This window comes from Mytilus galloprovincialis, chromosome 1 (assembly GCF_965363235.1).
Source record: "Mytilus galloprovincialis chromosome 1, xbMytGall1.hap1.1, whole genome shotgun sequence".
Lineage (NCBI taxonomy): Eukaryota > Metazoa > Mollusca > Bivalvia > Mytilida > Mytilidae > Mytilus > Mytilus galloprovincialis.
The window spans coordinates 125,438,106-125,459,554 of NC_134838.1; the positions used below are offsets into that span (position 1 = coordinate 125,438,106).

The window sequence follows — 21,449 nt, forward strand, 5'->3', positions numbered from 1 at the left end:
AAAGGTTATTGTGAAAATAATCAAGGGAAACTACTATAATTTTGAGCTGATTATTTTCCCGCAGTTTTCACGTGAAAATTCATGCTTCTAGTTTTTAAATGATTTCAGTACTGTAAAAAAACCAAAGTAAGCGAACTTAAATTTACTGTAGTTATAAGCTGTCTTTTGTTGATGTGGTGCATATTGAGTGTTTCTCGTTTCTCTTTTGTTTGTTTCTATAGATTAGACCGTTCACGTTTTTTTTCTCTCTGTTTGAATGGTTTTCAACACTGTAATTAGAACATTGAATATTGTTTTTATTGGTATTAATATTGATTTTGTTATCAAAAGCAAACTAAATATTATTGTTATGTACATTCATTGATCTACAATCTGTCGATACCTGTTTCTTAATTGGCACTGCAAAGGCTACGTCATTCTTTTCTCCGACTGTTTATGACGTCGTTTACACTAAATCCATTGGATGTTGGATGTGTACTGATTGATAATTTAGTTTTAGTTGCATGATTTTTTTTATTTGTTGTTAGTGGCTAATTTGAACTAGCTGTCAGTAACTGCGAGTACTCTCAGATCTATACTTATAGTGTCTTTTTGTTGTTGTGATGTACAAGTACCCAGCTTCGTCCACTTGTATTTGTATTTTTATCCATCTGATGAGTTAAGCCTTTATCAACTGATTTTCATAGTTCGTTCTTATATTGTACTGTTACACCACTGTCCCAGGGGAGGGTTGGGATCCCGCTAACATGTTTAACCCCGCCACATTCTGTATGTATGTGCCTGTCCAAAGTCAGGAGCCTAGCTGAAATTCAGTGGTTGTCGTTTGTTGATGTGTTACATATTTGTTTTTCGTTCATTTCTTGTTTGAATTGTTATACATTGTCATTTCGGGACCTTTTATGGCTGACTATGCGTTATGGGCTTTGCTCATTGTTGAAGGCCGTACGGTGACCTATAGTTGTTAATTTCTGTGTCATTAGATCTCTTGTGGAGAGTTGTCTCATTGGCAATCATACCACATCTTTTTTTTTTTATATTTACACTGGTCATTTTGGAGCCCTTTATAGTGAGGTATTCGGTAGAATCCAAGGCTCCAATCGTGTTAAAGACCGTACTTTGAACTATAAACGACGAAAATGCAAACAACAGTACCAAAAAACAACCCGCAAACATTTAAAATATTTTGTTTTGTTTACTCAAATCATATAAAAAAGGAATGACGATGAGACTACTCTTCGAACAGATTTTATCATAATGCTAGCAAGTTAAAGATTTGGTTTGCTTTCCTACTTATATTGTTTGCAGATATCAATCTTAATTGCAATGTTTGAGCAAACTTTACTACAAACAAAGCAAGCACACCAACCAAACCTGTAACTTACTAGCATTAGGATAACAGCTGTAACAATGCACTGACTAACACACCACACACAGCTGTATTATTTATCATTTATAAAGCTTGTAAATAGTTATCAGATTCCAGGATTATAATTTTTGAAAATACGCCAGACGCGCGTTTTGTCTACATAAGACTCATCAGTGACGTTCTAATCAAAATAATCTGTACAACTGTGTCAACACCAACACAACACACACGGCTATGTTATATATCATTTATAAAGCTTGTAATCTGTACAACGCTAAAACACCACACACAGCTATATATGCATCATTTATTAAGTGTGTTATCTGTACAGCACTAAAACAACACAAACGGCTATGTTATAAATCATAATCTGTACAACACTAACACAACACACTACGTCTAGGATATGTTACATATCCTTTATAAAGCTTGTAATGTGTACAACATTTACGCAACACACACAGCTATATTTGTATCATTTACAAAGTGTGTTATCTATACAACACTAACACAACAACCACGGCTATGTTATAACTTATGTATCATTTACAAAGCTTGTAATCTGTACAACACTAACACAACACACACGGCTATGTAATATATCATTTATTAAGTGTGTTATCTGTACAACACTAACACAACAACCACGGCTATGTTATATGTCTTTTACAAAGCTTGTAATCTGTACAACACTAACACACCACATACATCTATGTTATATATCATTTACAAAGCTTGTTATCTGGACAACACTAAAACAACACACACAGCTAAATATGCAGCATTTATTAAGTGTGTTATCTGTACAGCACTATAACAACACAAACGGCTATGTTATAAATCATAATCTGTACAACACTAACACAACACACTTCGTCTAGGCTATGTTACATATCATTTATAAAGCTTGTAATGTGTACAACATTATCACACCACACACAGCTATATATGTATCATTTAAGAAGTGTGTTATCTATACAACACTAACACAACCACGGCTATGCTATATATCATTTACAAAGCTTGTAATCTGTACAACACTAACACAACACATACAGCTATATATGTATCATTTATTAAGTGTGTTATTTGTACAACACTAACACAACACACACGACTATGTTATATATCATTTACAAAGCTTGTTATCTGTACAACACTAACGGCTATGTTATATATCATTTACAAAGCTTGTTATCTGTAAAACACTAACGGCTATGTTATATATCATTTACAAAGCTTGTTAAATCTGTACAACACTAACAGCTATATATGTATCATTTATTAAGTGTTATTTGTACAACACACACGGCTATGTTATATATCATTTACAAAGCTTGTTATCTGTACAACACTAACGGCTATGTTATGTATCATTTACAAAGCTTGTTATCTGTACATTAAGTGTGTTATTTGTACAACACAACACACACGTCTATGTTATATATCATTTACAAAGCTTGTTATCTGTACAATACAACAACACACACCTGGCTATATCCTTTATCATTTTAAGGCTTGTAATCTGTACTTTCTAGTTTGCAGAGTTGTTAAAATTTGCACAATGTAATTTCATGTTCCATTCAGTCATATTTTGTGTTTGTCGTGGTGTTATCCATGGACTGCTGTTTGACTGATTTACATTTTTTTTATCATGGTGTTATCTGGGACAGTTTAATCCACATTTTTGGTTTTGTCAGGCTGTTGTTTGTGAACTGTTTGTAGATTTGACATATTTGCTCCACACAAGGTGTTATCCGTGGACTATTGTTTGTCTGTTCCACATTGTACTTGTGTTGTAATTTATGGACTATTGTTTATTTGAGATTTTTGTTTTGATCACTATGTGATTGTGGCACATTTTTGCTTTGGTTATCATGTTCTGTTTGACATATTTGCTTTGGTCAGGGACTAGACCCAGTGGCAGATCGAGAAATTATCATCAGTGGGGGCCCACTCCGGTCACGCTTCAGTGATTCCCTATATAAGCAATCAAAAATTTCCCAGAAAAGGGGGGGCCCAGGCCCCATCCCTAAATCCGCCTGTGAACCTGATGTGTGCATGTTGAAACTTACTGACAAGGTCATTAAGGTAGTGTTGATTGTGGACTGTTTGGCATTATTGCTTTGGTCATGGGTGTTTTTGTGGACTAATGTTTGTCTGTTAAACATTTTTTGATGTAGTCATGGTGTTATCTGTAGACAGTTGTTAGACTGTTTGCCATTATTGGATTGGTCGTTGTTAAATATATGTGGACTGTTGTCTGTTCAACATTATTGTTGTAGTCATGTTATGTATGGACTGTTTACTTAACAGTTTTACTTTTGTCATAGTTTAATTTGTGAACTGTTGTCTATTCAACATTTTTGCAGTGGTCATGGTTTTATAGGTGGATTTGTTTGTATCTGTTCAGCATTATTGCTTTGGTCATAATATTATCTAATGGCTTGTTTACTGGATATTATTGCTTCCGTTATTATGTTACCTGTGGACTGGTTGACATTTTTGTCTTGATCATGATGTTATCTGTGGACTGATAGTTCAACAATTTGTTTTTAGCTTAATTCAAGGATATGGGTTTATAGTCAGGAATCTTAATGTTCAGTAGTTGTTGTTTGTTGAAGTAGTTCCCAAGTGTTTCTCTTTTGAATGGTTTTAAACTAGTCATTTTTGGGGCCCTTTATAGCTAGCTGTTCGGTGTGAGCAAAGTCTTGTGTTGAAGATTGTACTTCAACCTATAATGTTTTTTTTTTTTTTATAAATTTTCTCATTGGCACTCATACCACATCTTTCATCTATATTAGAATAAAATTACTAGACTATAAAACTTGAAATAAATAAATCCTTCAAAAAAACAACTGGAATGTACTCCCATCTCTCAAAGTTGATGAATATCAACAAAGCTTATATTTGTGTTAATTACAGTCTGTATTTTGGACCCACTGAGCTAGCTTTCGAAGTCCGATGCAGGAACCATAATACTATAGGGTTATTTAATGCATGAATATTGTCCAGAGTAGAATTTTATATTGCACGAGCTTGTGAGTGCAATATATGTTCTACGAGGGACAATATTCCCCAATATTCATGCTATAACCCTTTTATTGTATAGCAATTAGGGATGGCAACGAGTACTCGATCGGAAGGCCGAGTACTCGAGTACAGTTTTAGTACTCGGATGCCTGTTAAACATCTTGAGATATAATTTCTCTTCACATTTCCACCCAATTTAGATGTTTAGTTCAGTTGAAATATCCCCTTCGTAATACTAAATAAAATCAATTAGTAACAATGATATGTTTATCCTGAGGATACTATTTGTTATAGTAGTACCAGCAACGTCCTTTCCTTCCGAGGGAATGTTTTCATGTTTCTACTTGTAACAAAAAAATAGAAAGTCAAACAGTATTTCGTCTGAAATTGTTGACCAGATCATTTTTCTTAACAAGAACAAAATCAGTGACCTGCGGTGAACCCTACACAACTGATTGGAGACATTTTTAACGGTGTTTGTACACGGTTCAACACTTTGAAATTCATGGATTAATAATTTACTCATCACAAGCCGTAAAAACTTACATTTGTTTGTTAATCAAGACTTCTATGTAAACGTGATTGGTATGAGATGTACATTTAAATTAATTTAATTACTCTGTATTTGAAACTTAACTAGTATTGTATTGTTGTGCAATTTTAAAATAGGTGAAAGTATTGGAGTGACACTTAAACCCAAAAGTGGAAAATAAACTGACAGCGCCATGGCAATGATAGTGCAAAAAAAAAAACCAACCAACAACACAGAAGACTTAAGACTAAGCAACACGAAAAAGCACAATTAATTTGCAGTCCAATATTGTTGTTGACAAATTAATTTACAAGTCGTTTATAAAAAATACCATCTCCACAGGAACAGATGATACATATATTGTCTACTTTGTCGGACTATATATGCACATATTTTTGACTTTATTGGAATTTGGTTCATGATTACATACACAAACAATAATTGCTATTATGATAGGTTATTTGTAGAAACGGCGGTCTGTAATTCATTGTTTAATTGACCAAACAAAAAAGAGAATCAAGCTATGTTTGTAGTACGTTGGTCTTTCGTTAGAATGTTTGTTGAAGGTAATAACAAAAACACTGCATCCAACCTAAAATATTATCTTTTCAATAGACGTTTAAGATTCATTCGAGTACTCGCGAGTACTCGAGTATCATGACCGAGTATTCGAGTATTAAATTTCAGATCTTTTGACATCCCTAATAGCAATATAATATTTATTGTTGTCCCCATATAAAGGTGCACTAATGATTTAAACAAGTGCATGTACCTTTCATTTAACAAATGCTTTCCTAAATACAATGTATAAGAAAGCATAAAGTTTTGTATATATGCACAGGACTGCATAAGTTGGAAGTTTCTGACCAACTTTAAATGATTGTTTCCTTTCATGTATGCAACACAACCAAAACTAGACAATTTTTTTTTTTTAATGAATTAGTTATGCTTAGATCAGCCAGCATAAATCATGTCAAATCTGCTGCAAAATTACTTGAAATAGATGGGGTATTGCACGAATGTGAAAGTTGTCTATGAAGTCAAATCCATGTAGTTTAAGTTAAGATTGAACCTTCTGCTGATGAATAGGTTGGACCTAATGGAGTATAAAATAATAATAAAGACTACAGATGATTTATGAGTTTAATCTCATCATGATGAGAGCACTACAGTAAAGAGACAACATGGCAGATACAATGTACTGAAACATGAGAATGTTTGAACTGACTGGATGATCTCCTAGTATATTGGAACAGATATCAATCAAATAGAAAATAAGTTACATGATTGTACATTAATTGTCACTGTTCATAACTTTAGCACCAGTAATCTTTAGTACTTAACATTTTTTTTAAATATAAATATATAAAGACCATTAATTACAAAAATTGTGTAGATTGATCACGATATAGCACTTAATTGTTCCTGAGATGTTGTTCATGAAGCAACTGCCTCCTTTGGTGGGGGTACATCTTCAGCTTTTTTCTTGTCCACTTCCTGTAAAATACAGATAGAAAAGAAATGAATATTGCCCATCAAGACATAATCATGTTTTAATGAAGTACCATTTATTTTGTCAAACATCATATTTTATTTATGTCCCATTCAGGCACAAGTGCCAGGAGTGAAAGAAACTACTCCATTCCAAATATTAGACTTATTATAAGTCGTTTCTTTAAACAAACCTAAACACAAACAATAACTTGTACACTATGTAAAAGTTTCAAAGTCAATGAACCCATGATGAGTGGGTGGGGCTATATAGTTTCCATACCAAATATCATTGACAACATTAGCACTTCATCTTAAACTGACCTAATCAAACTAATAGTCTAGGATGTGTTGAGAATAGCTCATTTAGCCCTTTGTGTCAGGTGAGCTAAAAAAAGTGCAGAATACATCTATAAATTAAAGTTTTAAAACCTCACCAATCCATCATTATCTGAGCAGATTGGACTCTAGGTTACAGATTATATGAATGTACTACTCTATGAACTTCTACAAACAACCCTGAAGTAATGGCCAACATCATGATCATCTTCAGAGTTTATTATCAAACACCCTGTTTATTGGTTCATAACTCTTTTAAGTAATGGCTAATAAAAACAATAGCCAGCTCCAAGAGTTATGAATAAGTTGCCATCATGATTTACCATTACTCCGTTGGTTCCGTTAACTGTAGCATCACCTGCTCCATCCTGCTTTGTTTTCTTCGTGTCCTGTTCTTTTTCTTCATCCTCATCCGGTTTCCTCTATAAAATAACAATATTTAAAACTGTTTATTTTACTGAATTAACAAAGTTAAAGCAGGCTAAGTAATCAGACCAAATATAAATAAATGAAAGGACACAGATGCCCCCCTCCTGCACATATTTGCAAATTCAACATTTTTTAATTTTCTAAGGGACATAATTCAAGAACAGTGACAGTGACAGAGAGTATCTATAGTTGGTGGTAATAAGCATCTTGTACAAGTTTCAAAACTTTTAGCTGAGGTAAATTAAAGTAAGAAAACACAATATTTGTTGTCTGGACAAAGAGTATAACTTAATGTTGCTCAGTCATTAGTTGTACTATTGTCTGTTAGTCTTTCTTTATACATGACGTTGTTAGTTAAATTTCAACTTGCTAGTTTCAATGTTCGTTTCTGTGGTATTTTCGCCTCACTTTTAATCCCCCCTTAGCAACAGTAAAGGGCATAGAAAAAAGTTGTAGACATCTTTTATAGCCCTATAGCATATTTTTATGAACACAGTACCTTAACTCATTCGCCCCCAAGAGGTTTCTGGAAAATCAGGCATTTTCGAAAATTTGCAATCATATGCAAATTAGCAGACTCTTGATGCTGTAACTGATGCTCATCTATTAAACTATATATTGAGATTGGTGGGGGGGGTTGCAGGTGGAAGATTTTCTCATGGGTTTGAACCCACCCCCACTGAAAAATGGTCATTTTCCGATTTTAAAGCGACCTTGCGAGGTGAACATTGACCAGACTGTTTCTTTGTCATTCAAGTCTTACCCTATAGATACAGCAGTCCATGCATGCTAACTGGGAGTTTATGGGACTTAAGTGTCTTGCTGGCGAATTATTATTGTTAAGTCAGGTCTGCCTAAATGTCTGTTTTTACGGATTTTTGACAAAACAGTGACCTAGATTTACAGACTAGTTTCCTATTGGCCATATTATACCTCTTTGTTTCTATACCATCTATACATGAATTTACGATAATAGTTTATACCTACGATGACTACCAGATACGTAGAGGCCATCAAAAGATTCCCACCCCACCTGATTTTGGCTACTTTTCACGTTTTTCCGATTTTGAACTCTTAAATGGCTTTCAAAGTGCCATATTTTCATAAACAGACGTCTAAGAAGAGTTTGTGTACCATGAACTGCTTGGTTGAAGTCCCTGCTATCATGACAGTTCAGGTTGGGCAGTTCAAAAAAGGAACGGAGGGTCATACGGGCCATCAAAGAATGGTTTTCGCCATCACGCCTACAGGCGGGATTGGGGGTTAATGGGTTGAGTTAAAGCCTTATAGTGAAATGTTCTAAAGTAAAGGACTCACCTTTCTTCTAATCAAATGGCCGATATTACTTGCTGGCTGTAAAAAAAAAAGTATATTACCCATTTAGTTACTTGTACAATAATAAAATCACATAATATTGAAAGTAGGATGTAGCAAATACAGATCATAAGATTGTTATTTAAATTACTAAATAAATTTATTACATTGTTAATTATATCTAAAAACTTGAAATGATGTCAAGGTGGGATATCGACTGACAGGTATATCATGTAATCATTCCATATACCAAATTAAATTGATAGTTTCTTATAATATGGAAAGAATAAGCCAACCAATGAATTCTAAACATCAACAATGGATCATGAAACCAGATACTCCGCAGGGCACAGCTTTATACGACCCCAGAGGTCAAACACTGAACGGTTGGGGCAAGTATGGACACAACATTAAAGCTGGATACAGCTCTGGATTTGAATTGTGATTGAATAGTTGACACAGCATAGGTTTCTGACATAGAATGAATTTGGTCTTATGAACTTAAAATACTTTTTTTTGCTTTTTGCAATTCACTATGCTGTTGAATATTAATCCTATCAACAACAAAAAATTAAAAAAAATATATTTCTGAAATCTGAAATGAGAAAAATTGAACCCCCCCCCCCCCCTTTTTTTTCATCTCCCCCTTTCCCTTATTCCAAAAATGATCTTAATTCAAATACTTCTGGAGTTTGCAACAATAACTACTCATTTAAATACATCGTAAAATATTCAAATATAAAATGTCATACAGTCAAGGTTAAAATTAATATTAATTAATAGTAACTTCTAAAAAAATAAATGGGGAATGTGTCCAAAGGGACACAGACGATGCCCCTGCTAGCATATACTGTTATAAAGGGACATAACTTTAGAACTGTAAAAGTGAAGCTGCCAAAAATTGAACTTAAACTGAGTTTAGAGGCAATAAGCATTATATACACATTTCATTCAAGTTAGTTAACACAAACTTAAGTTAAGAGAACAGAAACTAAAAAATTCTTCAATTTTTCCACTTGTAAAGGGGCATAACCCTAGAATGGTAATCAAAGTGCTTGTAATCACTGAATGGTAAAGATTGCTTTAATTTATCAGTTGGTAGTAAAGTGAATATTGCATTGTATATAGCATTGACTTAAGTAGATTCAACTACTATTCTGGACAAAGAAAGATGACTCCAATTTTCAAAGAACATTTCATAAAGTATTGGTTTTAGGTGATTCAACAACCATTCTGAACAAAGAAAGATAATTCCAATTTATTGTCTTGAAATTACCAAAATGCTTGTTTTTGGCCCCTTTTATGCCCTTTATTCCTAGACTGTTTGCCCGATAACCCATAAAATATATCCCAACCTTCTACTTATGGTATTATACATTGTGGTACAATTTCAGATCGATTGAAATACTTATACACAACTTATTGTCCTGACACTAAATGAATGCTTGTTTTGGGCCCCTTATTCCTAAACCTTAGGGACCATAACCCCCGAAATCAATCCCAAGCTTCCTTTTGTGGTAATAAACAGTGTTAAATTTTTTATTGATTTCTATTTACTTATACTAAAGTTGTCCTGACACTAGATAAATGCTTGTTTTGGGCCCCTTAATCCTAAACCTTAGGGACCATAACCCCCAAAATCAATCCCAAGCTTCCTTTTGTGGTTATATACAGTGTGTTAAAATTTTTATTGATTTCTATGTACTTATACTTAAGTTGTCCTGACACTAGATAAATGCTTGTTTTGGGCCCCTTTTGGGCCCTTATTCCTAAACCTTAGGGACCATAACCCCCAAAATCAATCCCAAGCTTCCTTTTGTGGTTATATACAGTGTGTTAAATTTTTTATTGATTTCTATTTACTTACTGTAAACAGGGAAATTTTCGCGGTAGTTTTAATTTCGCTATTTTCGCGGTAAGAAGTGAAACGCGAAAGTAAAACGACCGCGAAAATATCAAGGAAAAACTCTTCTAATTACATCTACTTTTACATATTGTGACTTGGATGGAGAGTTGCCTCATTGGCACTCATACCACATCTTCTTATATCTATGTATATGAATAGAATATCTATAGGACTACTGTATAACACTGATTTCAAAGACGACAAAAATAAATGATAACTGTATCTCTTAATGAAAAGGAATGTTAAAAGTTATGCCTTTAACTCATATCGGTTATTTCACTGAAGCGAACACATTACGGATATTGTTATGTAAACAACACTCATTAAAATTATGTTAATGACACCTGTCAATCAGTAATAAAGGTATCACCTCTTTGAATCTACTACAAAGATTGATCAGATCAAAAGATCGATTAATTAGCATTAATCCTGACAGCTTTTTATTTTAATTTATTCCTAATTAGGTTTACTTTTCTATTATTGTGTATGTGTTTTTACGAGCATTGAAACATGCCAAACTTTTAATCTACTTTAACATTAATGAACCGAAAACAAAAGATTTTTGATTGATTTTATCATTTGATTTAAGATAAATGTAAAGCTGTTCACGTTCTAAATCATTTATCAAAATATTTATCTAGGCCACTGGGAAATCGCGAATTCAAAACGGCGCGAATTAGGATCGTGTAAGTAAATCGCGAAATAAACACGACGCGAAAATTTGCCGGTTTACAGTATACTAAAGTTGTCCTGACACTAGATAAATGCTACTTTTGGGCCCCTTTTGGGCCCTTATTCCTAAACCTTAGGGACCATAACCCCCAAAATCAATCCCAAGCTTCCTTTTGTGGTTATAAACATTGTGTTAAAATTTTATTGATTTCTATTCACTTATACTAAAGTTATTATCCGGAGAAAATTTTTGCGGTCGTATAAAAATAACGGTAAACAAGAGGCTGTCACAACGACAGCAAACCGGATTTATTAATATTTATTTGTGTCCTGGCAATATCACAAGAACCATTACTGATGAATGGTGAAAGTGAAAATCGTCAATATCAAATTTGACCTCCATTTTGTCATCAGTATCAACATCTTAAAATTTGAAAAGCTTAGATTGAATGGTTCATGAGTAAATGCAACAACGTGAATGGAAACGCCATTTCACAATCTTTCAAGAACCATAACCTTTACTCCTGAACGGTAAAAGTCTAAATCGTCATTATTGAACTTGACCTCTAATTTGCCATCAGTAACAACATATAAAAATTTCAAAAGCTTTGGTTGAATGGTTCATGAGAAAATGCACGGACACAACTGGAAACGCCATTTTTCAATCTTTCAAGAACCATAACTCCTGAACGGTAAAAGTAAAATAGTCATTATTGAACTTGACCTCTATTTTGTCATCAGTAACAACATATTAAAATTTGGGAAGCTTTGGTAAAACAGTTCATGCGTAAATGCACGGACACGACTGGAAACACCATTTTTCAATCTTTCAAGAACCATAACTCCTGAACGCTAAAAGTCAAAATCGTCATTATTGAACTTGACCTCCAATTAGTCATCAGTAACAACATATTAAAATTTTAAAAGCTGTGGTTGAACGGTTCATGAGTTAATGCACGGACAACATTTGATTGCTGCCCGCCGTACATCCCCAAATCAATAACCGACATTTTTGTCACAAAAAAGCTGTTCTATTGCACACAACATAAAAAATAAATAAATTTTGAATTAAAAACAAACTGTCTGTTTAGCAGTCACTGAACCAAAAAAGGAAAGTAAAAGACAATGGAAGATAGAAACTACAGAATACAAAGCAAGATCAAAGGTATCAAGGAGGATTAGTTTGTCAGAAAATGTTATACAAATAGGTAACTACATTTCAAGATATCACCTCGTTATTTTGAATTTTCCAATGTGGTAGAAAACATGATATAGAATCCTCAAGAATGAATTCCTGTTTTTATCATTACAGATTGATTAATTCAATATGTCAGTGTACTGAACACACATACCTTGCTGTCTGTTTTAGTTTCTGATTCTTTAGTTTCTGATGATGATCCCTGTAAAATAATGTAGCAGTTAAAATTCTCTCTCAAATTAAGTTTCATGTTCATTGGAAAATACATAACAAAAGTAATGTCATTGCTCAGAACTAATGCTTTAACCTAGAACCTACCAATAAAACTTCGAGACATTTTTATGCCACAGCAAGAACAGTAATTGCAGCAAAAATAAACAAGATATTGCAGACATATTTGAAAATGTTTATGTTGAATTTCTGTAAATTGTTAAGTTTGCTGAAGTATCACTTTCATGTTTCCTGTGAAAGAAATCCATTAATAAATAATACTTACAAATCCACAAGCTTCCTTTGCCATTGCTTTTAACTGTTCATAATTCTTCTTTTCTTCTTCTGAATCTTCAATCTATTAACAAGAAAAGTTATGAATGGATGGTTGTTTTCTTCAAAATAAATGAAGCTTGAGAGAATGACAAACATTTCACTTAAAAAAAAAAACCCAGTCTAACCTTAATGCCACTTAAAACAGTACAATGATCATTGTCAAAACAATTTAACTATCTATTATGCAAAACATTATGGGTTACCAATATCATTGGAATAACTGTCCACTTGATCAACAACCCTGAACTTGATATTCACCATGCCATCATGAAATGTTTGATTTATAGAAAACCAAGAAAGCTTAGTCTGATTTGAGCCTTCCCCCTCCCTCCCTTGTATTTAAAGGACAAGATACTAGTTGGCTGAAGTAACACGTAAACTGCGTCAATAAAAGGCTCCTTTTCACTATTTTAGATGATATTGAAAGTAAAAGCCATTACAGTATTTTGATAAGCTGCTCACCTTTTGCCTCATGTCAGGAAGCAATTCATTGATTTCTTTGATTTCATTTTCTGCTGATTTTTTAGGATCATCTACAAATAGACAAAAGATACTGCTAGAGACATCACCAATAATTCACAATTACTAGAATACAAAACTTACTGCATGACAATCTTTCACAGCTTATAAAGGTGCCCAACGACAAACTATAACAGACTACACGAAATACGTCGGACCGTCGGACAAATCCGGTGAATAATGGATCGGTCTGGTAAAGATTTGTTGAATTCCGGTCCGAATGTCCGGTGTTTTTTTTTCATGGATTTTTCTAACATTCTAGCAAAATTGCCAAACGATCTCAAATTCATTTTCATGTTTATTATTCATCACAGCGATGTTTATTTTGTTCAACCGCTAGCTTTATGCCGAACATCGCCAACCAGTAATGTGTAAATCCGGGTAAAAACATATCTGACTGTCAAAAACAACAATGGATGCCATCATTGGCACAACCGGAAATGTAAATAAAACCGGATCAGATTCTGGGAACGGATAAGGATAATTCCGGGTTTGCCGATTTAAATACAATAAATGAATAAAAATCCAAGCAGATCACAAAATTTAGCTATGAAATATAACCACAAGAATTGAAAACCAAAAGATATATGAAAAAGAAAGAAGAAACAGGAAATAATATTTTATACAGAAACTCTAAATTATGTTTAGTTCACAAACATTGTCAAAATCCAATAAAATGGGACATTACTCTTCACTGAAATGCATTCAAGCAATTGTGCACAACTTTCATAACAATATCCCCTCTTGTTACATCATTTTGTTTTAATTTGTGCTTTTTGGGGAGGAGTAGGGCACAACAAAGTCATATGTTTGTTGTTTTTTGTTGGATGATATACAATTAGATGTAAAAAAAATTTGGTCTGGTAAAATTTCATTCGGTCTGGTAAAGCTAGGATGCTTACCAGACCGAATGTCCTGTAAAAATAAAATTCATTCGCGTAGTCTGCTATAAGCTTAGGATCATGTTTAGGGAAATATTTATGATCACCAACAAGATTTATTTCTAACTCTTTATAAAATGCTTGGTCATAGACATATTCCACTTAATCTTATACTTCAGACATGTTAGAGGTGTAGAAATATCAAAATTCAATACTATACAAAAATCTACTTCAGAGGTAATTTTCTTTACAACTAATAATCGTGCTATTGTCAGCATGTCAACAGTGCCAATTTTATGCTGAGAAAATAGTTAATATTGAGGTTTTATCTTCCTAATTTATATTTTTATCCTGATTTAAAGTAATGTCTCGCAAATTGGCTTGGATGATATTGTCCTAATAAATTTCAGTACAATTTTTTATTACTTCAATTGGAATTATCTCCCTTATTTAATACGTCAACTGGAATTATCTCCCTTATACAATTGACATAATAAAAAAATAAAATTTGAGTTGCTTTATAAATAAGTCCTAATATTTTTAATTTTTCAGTTTTAGATTAAATATCTAAAATATATTTGGTTGATTTTGTTCCAATATAGAATTTGAATATAATAATATGCGATATAACAAAATCAGGATAAATTCGTTACACAGTGTTCAATTGTCCTAATACAGAATTTATCGGGTCAATAAAATTCATATCCGGTTTGGCTTTGCCTCACCCAATATGAATTTTATTGACCCGATAAATTCTCGTATTAGGACAATTTACCACTGCAACTAATACTGTTTATTTTAATTTTCTTTTTCCAAGCAATACCTTTTGATTCTGCAGTTTCTTTTTCGTCCTTACCACCTTTTACAATGTCTGTTAATTTTGCTAAAATGAGATAAAGTTAAAACATCAATTTGAATAATGAGGGTTTACCATAATGCATTAAAGTTTACACACAATAACACAATAAGTTGATTGATGTTGAACATGCAACATACTGGAACTTAACCAGATTTGTATTCACATTATTTTGCCACTGTACATTAGTCAAATAGTGTCCGATTAAATAACATCTATATTTTTTTTTTATAACAATGAATTGATTAGAAATTTTTTCTCCCTTTTTTTAACATGTAAATATCACAATACCATGCTAGATAAATCCATTTTTAAATCTTAAAGATGCTTAGTTTATAAAATCATTGTTTTTGGTGTGACCAGTAAAGGATGAAGTGACCATAGTTATCTAAAAGCACAGTACTTATAAAAAAGCAACATGAAAATTGAGGTAGAAGCAATTTTCAAATTTGAAATTTTAGAAATGTTTAATTTATTTAGCCATTTAAATTTAGGTATGCAACAACTACCATGCATTATATACTTACTTGGAGAAAGGACTTACCTATCCTATCTTCTAAAACTTTGATTGCTGCTCTGTAACTGTCTATTGATTCATCGTAAAGTTTGTGAAAACAGTATGCTAATCCTAATTGGTAATATCTAAATTGTTAAGGAAATCAATATGTAAATACATCCAGAAGAACTTTTAGCTCACAGGAGTCTGAATACTCGACAGAGAGAACACAGCTTTACATGATGCTCAGTTGTCTGGCATACATTGTACTTCAGTTATTTTTTTTTAAATTACTCTTTTTTTTTTTTAAGGTAAACATGTAGTTAGGGCTGTTCCAGAAAATACTATGTCCCCCCGGGGACGACAAATGATCTTTTTTTCCATGGGTGGTCGTGTGAGGGAAGAAAATATTTACGTTGGTGGTACCCTTGAGGATAATTTTATATTTATAGGTAGTGGGTATTTAGGAGAAAATTGATAATATATGGGTGGTGGGTTATTCCGTTGTGTGTGCATATTTCCGGTGCACATTTGACACGAAGCGTTACTAGATAGTTGTAACGAAAAACGGCAGTTTTCCTATTATTTACTGTTTCCTTAACTGGTACCATGCAACCCTATCTAAAAAAGTAAAGACAGTTGGAGTTATTTCCCTTTGCGGTAAATATATATTACGGAATATATTTGTCTTTTAAACGAAGCGAATCAAACGGTTTTCCCGGTTTTACTAGTCAGTTTATTTATTAGATACGCGCAGATTGATACATTATTATTTTAAATGTAATATATTGTTACATCTTGTCTATTTATGACAATAAACACTTAAACATATAAACTTTTTTACGGTTATTTCGTTTCGTTGAAATCTGAAATATTAGCACATGGTATAAACCATACATGTCAAGTGACATATGATATTCGCGTGTAATACACGCTTTTTCAACGGTTTACACGCGAGGATTTTGTCACATGGCGTGTACATGCTTTTCACCACTTTACACGCAATTACACGCTTTTTCTTTCTTTTCATTTTTTGGTCGTTAGTGATATCGCTATTCTCAGGTTTTATCCTTATTCGGCGATAAATACCGAAAAATTCGAAGCAATTGTTTGGCTGCCGTATTGTTTATTTTTCTATATGGACAAACAGTAAAAGGTAAGTAGTTTGTGATTAGTTTTAACGATTTTGTGACTTTCTTTCAAATTCACTTTATAGGGGAAATGTGCACAGAAAGAGGTCACTTTTCAGGACCTGTACCGTCGCCTAAAGTGCCAATTGTTAAGCCAAAACGACGTGTACGGCAAGATTCAAGATTTATAAATTTTATTTTGGAGTTCGAGTTTAAATGATCGAGTGACAAGTAACGCATAATTTGTGCATTCTATGTTGCAATGATAAAAAAACAATACATGTGAGAGGAGAAATACAATGTAGCTATTTGAATAAACATTTACATGTTTATCTAATAGAAATCAAATTTATAAAACATTTTTCTTTTTCAATTTCAGTTTTAAATCTAGCCAACACGGCAACAGATTTCTACAGGCCATGGGGATAAAAATACCACAGAACTGTTGCATCAGCTCTGATAGTACCAGCTTTCTTCTGATGAACTACCCAGTTTTAACCAGGCAATAGCAATGGGAGCAATGGCAGAGATAATCTATAGATGACATTTTACATTGCCAAAAAAAACCAACATTATGACATTCTTTCAAATCTTGATGAAGCTAATTCAGTCAAATATCAATTCCTACTGTGAGAGAGCCTTTTCAATTATAAAGAAATTAACACTGAATTCTGATCCGAACTTGACTATGTTACATTTGTATTGTGTGCTGTTATCAAATAAATGTAACTAAAATTGAAACTGGCAGTTGTTTTGAATATGTGCCTAGTGGTGGTGCTTTAAAAGCAACATAACAGACCACTGTTTAATACAATAAAAGTTCAAAGTAGAATATATATTGTTTTTTTGTATTCACAAATTTGTATGAAATTATGAACATTACCACATTCATATTAACAAGTCCGCATCTACGTCACGCGTTTTCACACGCTTTTTGACATATCATGTCATGTCATGACATGATTTCCCATTGTCAGAGGTTGACATGTATGTATAAACAGCTTGGAACGATCGATCAACTAACGATGGCTATGCCACAAAAAAGTAAAACCAGAAAAGATAAGTGGTCTAGTATTTGTAGAGGTTAGCCTTATACTAGACAAATATTTTTCAAAGACTAACCTCATGTTTGATCCAGGAAAAGTGCATAGTTCAATGTTTTGATCTGGACGTTTAACTAAGGGAAGGGGAGAGGTAAAAAAAAAAACTGAATTCCAAAAAGAAACCTGCAATCCCTGTTTCCAAAATATGAAATGTTAAATCCTGTCTCCCCCAATTAAAGAAAATGTAGAACTTGAATTGCATGATAATTTTGGGGGTACAAAGCTAACAATACTTTGTGGTTTAATCTGTTAGGTTCATTAAATCTTTTGACTTTGTTGAAACGGATTCAAAGAACAAATGGATGAAAGGCTAGCAAAACATACGCTGCCAAGGCCTACAGGACTGTTGTGACAAATGGTTTAGCCCTACCCTGAATTGTGATTTGTAAAACTGATCTCAAAGGTGATTTGCCAATTGTCAATTACTGCATGCATGTTGAATTTGTTTTGGTAACTTGTCGCTAGCTAGGGCTGTAACAATACGCCTACCTAACAGTTTGGTTTGATTTTCTATACAAGGGTTGCGGTTCGGTTCATTTTGGTTGGATACATTTCTGGAATTTTAAGTTGAAATATGAATATGAATGCGTGTAGACAAGGGACACGTAACACATCCAAGTGCTGAAACTGACAACCCGACCACTAGGACTGCACATTTTCTCATGCTGATAGCCAAAACATTGTGAAAAACCTTTAATAATCTATGGAAAATAGCATCATTCCGATATTTTTCTAAACTGACAGAAAAAAAAATCTATGGGTGGTGGGTTTCAATGATTTTTTTAAGATTCCATAGGTTGTTGGTCTTGACATAATCTAAATTCTATTGGTGGTGGTTTAAAAATTTAATTGATTTCTATGGGTGGTGGGGGTAAAAAAATAGTATTTTCTGGAACAGCCCTTAGCCCTTTTTGTCAAATCTTCTACTGCATATTTAGGGACGACATCAAAAGACTAATGTAAGATAAAAAAAACTTAACTCAAATAGTTTGGGTTGGGGGGTTGAACTGCTGCAAGATGTGGTTATCCGACATTGATTTTTACATATCAGAGATGCAAACAGTTTTTTTTTCCTGTCAGACAATGGGGCCTACAGGGTACCAAGTTTTGCCAGACCCATCAAATTTCTGCCAGACCCATATTTTCGACCCACTTACAAATTTTATCGGCCATGACATATTTCCTGAACTTATCAACTATGCTTAATAGACCTCCTTCCTAGAGAGCGAATTTCTAAAACAAAAAACATGACGGAAATACGGAGAATTGTTCGGGGCGAGATGGACAAGGTACGAAAGACTATTACTGGGCGGAAATACTGGTTCCCGGAGTTAGAAAATGCGGGGGAACAGGACATTTACTTTTATTAAAGATGATCGCAATTTTATAAACAAAATACTCTGCCGGGGCCGACGGGGATTTCAGTTTTGGCGGACCCAAGCGGACTTAAATATTGCCGGCCATCAGGTCCTGCACAGCTACGAGTTTTGCCGGACCTGCATAAATTCTGCCCCTTAGGTCCGACGGGTCCGACGATAAGTTGCATCTCTGTCATATATATGGGTCAATCAATTTTTTCCAAATTAAGTTAAGAGGGGGGTGGGGGTCAGTGAAAAAACTATGTGAATTAAGTTTTTTATCCTTCATTGAACTTTTGATGTTGTCCCTTACAACATTTTCATGCAGATTTTTATCAATATTATTTTCTATGAATAAATGAAAGCTTTCAGGGGTCAAAATAAAGAATCCGTGAGAGACTTGGGGAGGTTAATAAAGAAGTTAAATAAAACAAGAATGTGTCCAAAGTACACAGATGCCCCACTCGCACTATCATTTTCCATGTTCAATGGACCGTGAAATTGGATAAAAAATCTAATTTGGCATTAAAATTAGAAAGATCATACCATATGGAACGTGGGTACTAAGTTTCAAGTTGATTGGACTTGAACTTCAAAAACTACCTTGACCAAAAACTTTAACCTGAAGCAGGACGAACAGACGGACGCAGACCAGAAAACATAATGCCCCTCTACTATCTATCGTAGGTGGGGCATAAAAAAATTCTAGAAAGAAGGTAACTGCAAATCTGCAACTTAAAAGAATATATGAATAAAACATGTGAAAGAACTAGATGTGTGTATAAAATAAGTATTAAGGATACGTTTCTGCTAATGATCGGTCCTGAGGTTCCAATACTGTCTTCTGTATTTTTAAGCATTCATTAAAATCTGATATTGATTGTTCATATTGTTCTGAAATGAAACAAAATCTATTGTTCAAACATTTTACCCATGACTTAATAGTATATCCTTTATAAAGTCAGATTGATCAATCACTCACTATTCAAATGCATTGTTTTTCAGTTTATTCATTTCATATAGGGTTAATTGGTTTGGCTTTTAATTGTTTTGAACATAAAGGCTTACAATCACTATCACCATGAATATCTTTTTTTAACAAGTTGCTAGTGCAATATTCTCCAATAACCAAAATTTTGTTGCTGAACCTCACTTGATAGATTTAAAACTGGTTATTGATGTTCGATTACACTTTCTGTTGACTTTATGAATCCCTATGAAAGTTACTGGGAAAATTAGACTGCCAGAATAAAAATTTATACCAAGTAAATACTTTAAGGAATAACTTCTTTTTTGAAATGATGGTCATCCTTTCTGGAAAGTGAAGACTGCTACAAAAATTCATGGTTCTACAATGTTTCCTAGATTCTAATGATTTTTTTTATATACAAATAATGATCAAACAAACACAAATTCCTTATTTAAACAAAGTAAGTCTATACTATTTACCAGTTTCTAAGCTAACTTCACCAAGTTTCAGGTAAGAATCTGCTGCTTTTAATTTGGCTTCCTTATCTTCTTCTCTGTAAATAGAAAAACATAAAACATAAATATTCTGTTTAAACAAGTTATTTATCCCAATCCGATAAAGATAGAAACTTATGTATTTTTGAAATGCAAGATTAAAAATTTAGAGAAAACATATTATAGCTGAAATTACTTGTTGGATATGTCCTCAACATAAAAACAATGTTATTTGGAAAAATTATGTCTTTGTATGTTAACAAATACTGGATTTATAACTATTCACCCTCTCCAAATACCAATTTGGGTTAACAATGTCAATGCAGTTCCCTAATTAGCATACATGTATTGCCAGTTGAGCAGTTGGTAAAGTAGGATAATAAACTGTTATCACAGAGATATGTCTCGCCTTTTTGTAATTTTGATTATGCAAATGTTGAAATCCAAATAGCAATACTCTAACATTTTACACAAGTTATTGCAAATATTCAAAGTCAATGAACCATGACTGAGTTACATGGCTAAACAATCTCAATGTAAATGAAATGTGCCAATGCTAATACAACTGCATACAAAATACCATTGACTTATTATAAGTTGTTCCCAAATCTAAATACAAACATCAACTTGTAAACTAAGTAAAAGTTTCAATGTCAATGAACCATGAAGAGGGGGTGGGGCTATATAATCTCCATGGAAACAATGCTTGCAAATGCCAATAAATTTACATACCAAATATCATTGACTTAACATAAGCAGTTCATCTTAAAGTGATCTAATCACAAACTAATACATGTAAACTAAGATAAGTTTCAA

The 21,449-nt window shown here is 33.2% G+C and overlaps 1 protein-coding gene across 4 annotated transcripts in view; it reads right to left on the reverse strand.

The window, feature by feature from the left end:
* Positions 1 to 6,060: 6,060 nt before the first annotated feature.
* The window catches only part of LOC143057551 (protein HGV2-like), a 32,979-nt gene continuing 17,590 nt past the window's right edge, over positions 6,061 to 21,449 (reverse strand). For 3 of the 4 annotated variants that reach the window (XM_076230888.1, XM_076230872.1, XM_076230866.1), the window contains 10 exons: positions 20,619 to 20,692; positions 19,973 to 20,063; positions 15,627 to 15,724; positions 15,050 to 15,109; positions 13,289 to 13,359; positions 12,777 to 12,848; positions 12,435 to 12,482; positions 8,508 to 8,543; positions 7,085 to 7,183; positions 6,061 to 6,428 (listed from right to left, as the gene is read on the reverse strand). In XM_076230888.1, the coding sequence (XP_076087003.1) occupies positions 6,369 to 6,428; positions 7,085 to 7,183; positions 8,508 to 8,543; positions 12,435 to 12,482; positions 12,777 to 12,848; positions 13,289 to 13,359; positions 15,050 to 15,109; positions 15,627 to 15,724; positions 19,973 to 20,063; positions 20,619 to 20,692 (709 nt within the window). In that variant the 3' untranslated portion in view covers positions 6,061 to 6,368. The remainder of the gene's footprint in view (positions 6,429 to 7,084; positions 7,184 to 8,507; positions 8,544 to 12,434; positions 12,483 to 12,776; positions 12,849 to 13,288; positions 13,360 to 15,049; positions 15,110 to 15,626; positions 15,725 to 19,972; positions 20,064 to 20,618; positions 20,693 to 21,449) is intronic. The other variant, XM_076230881.1, reaches the window with a different exon arrangement.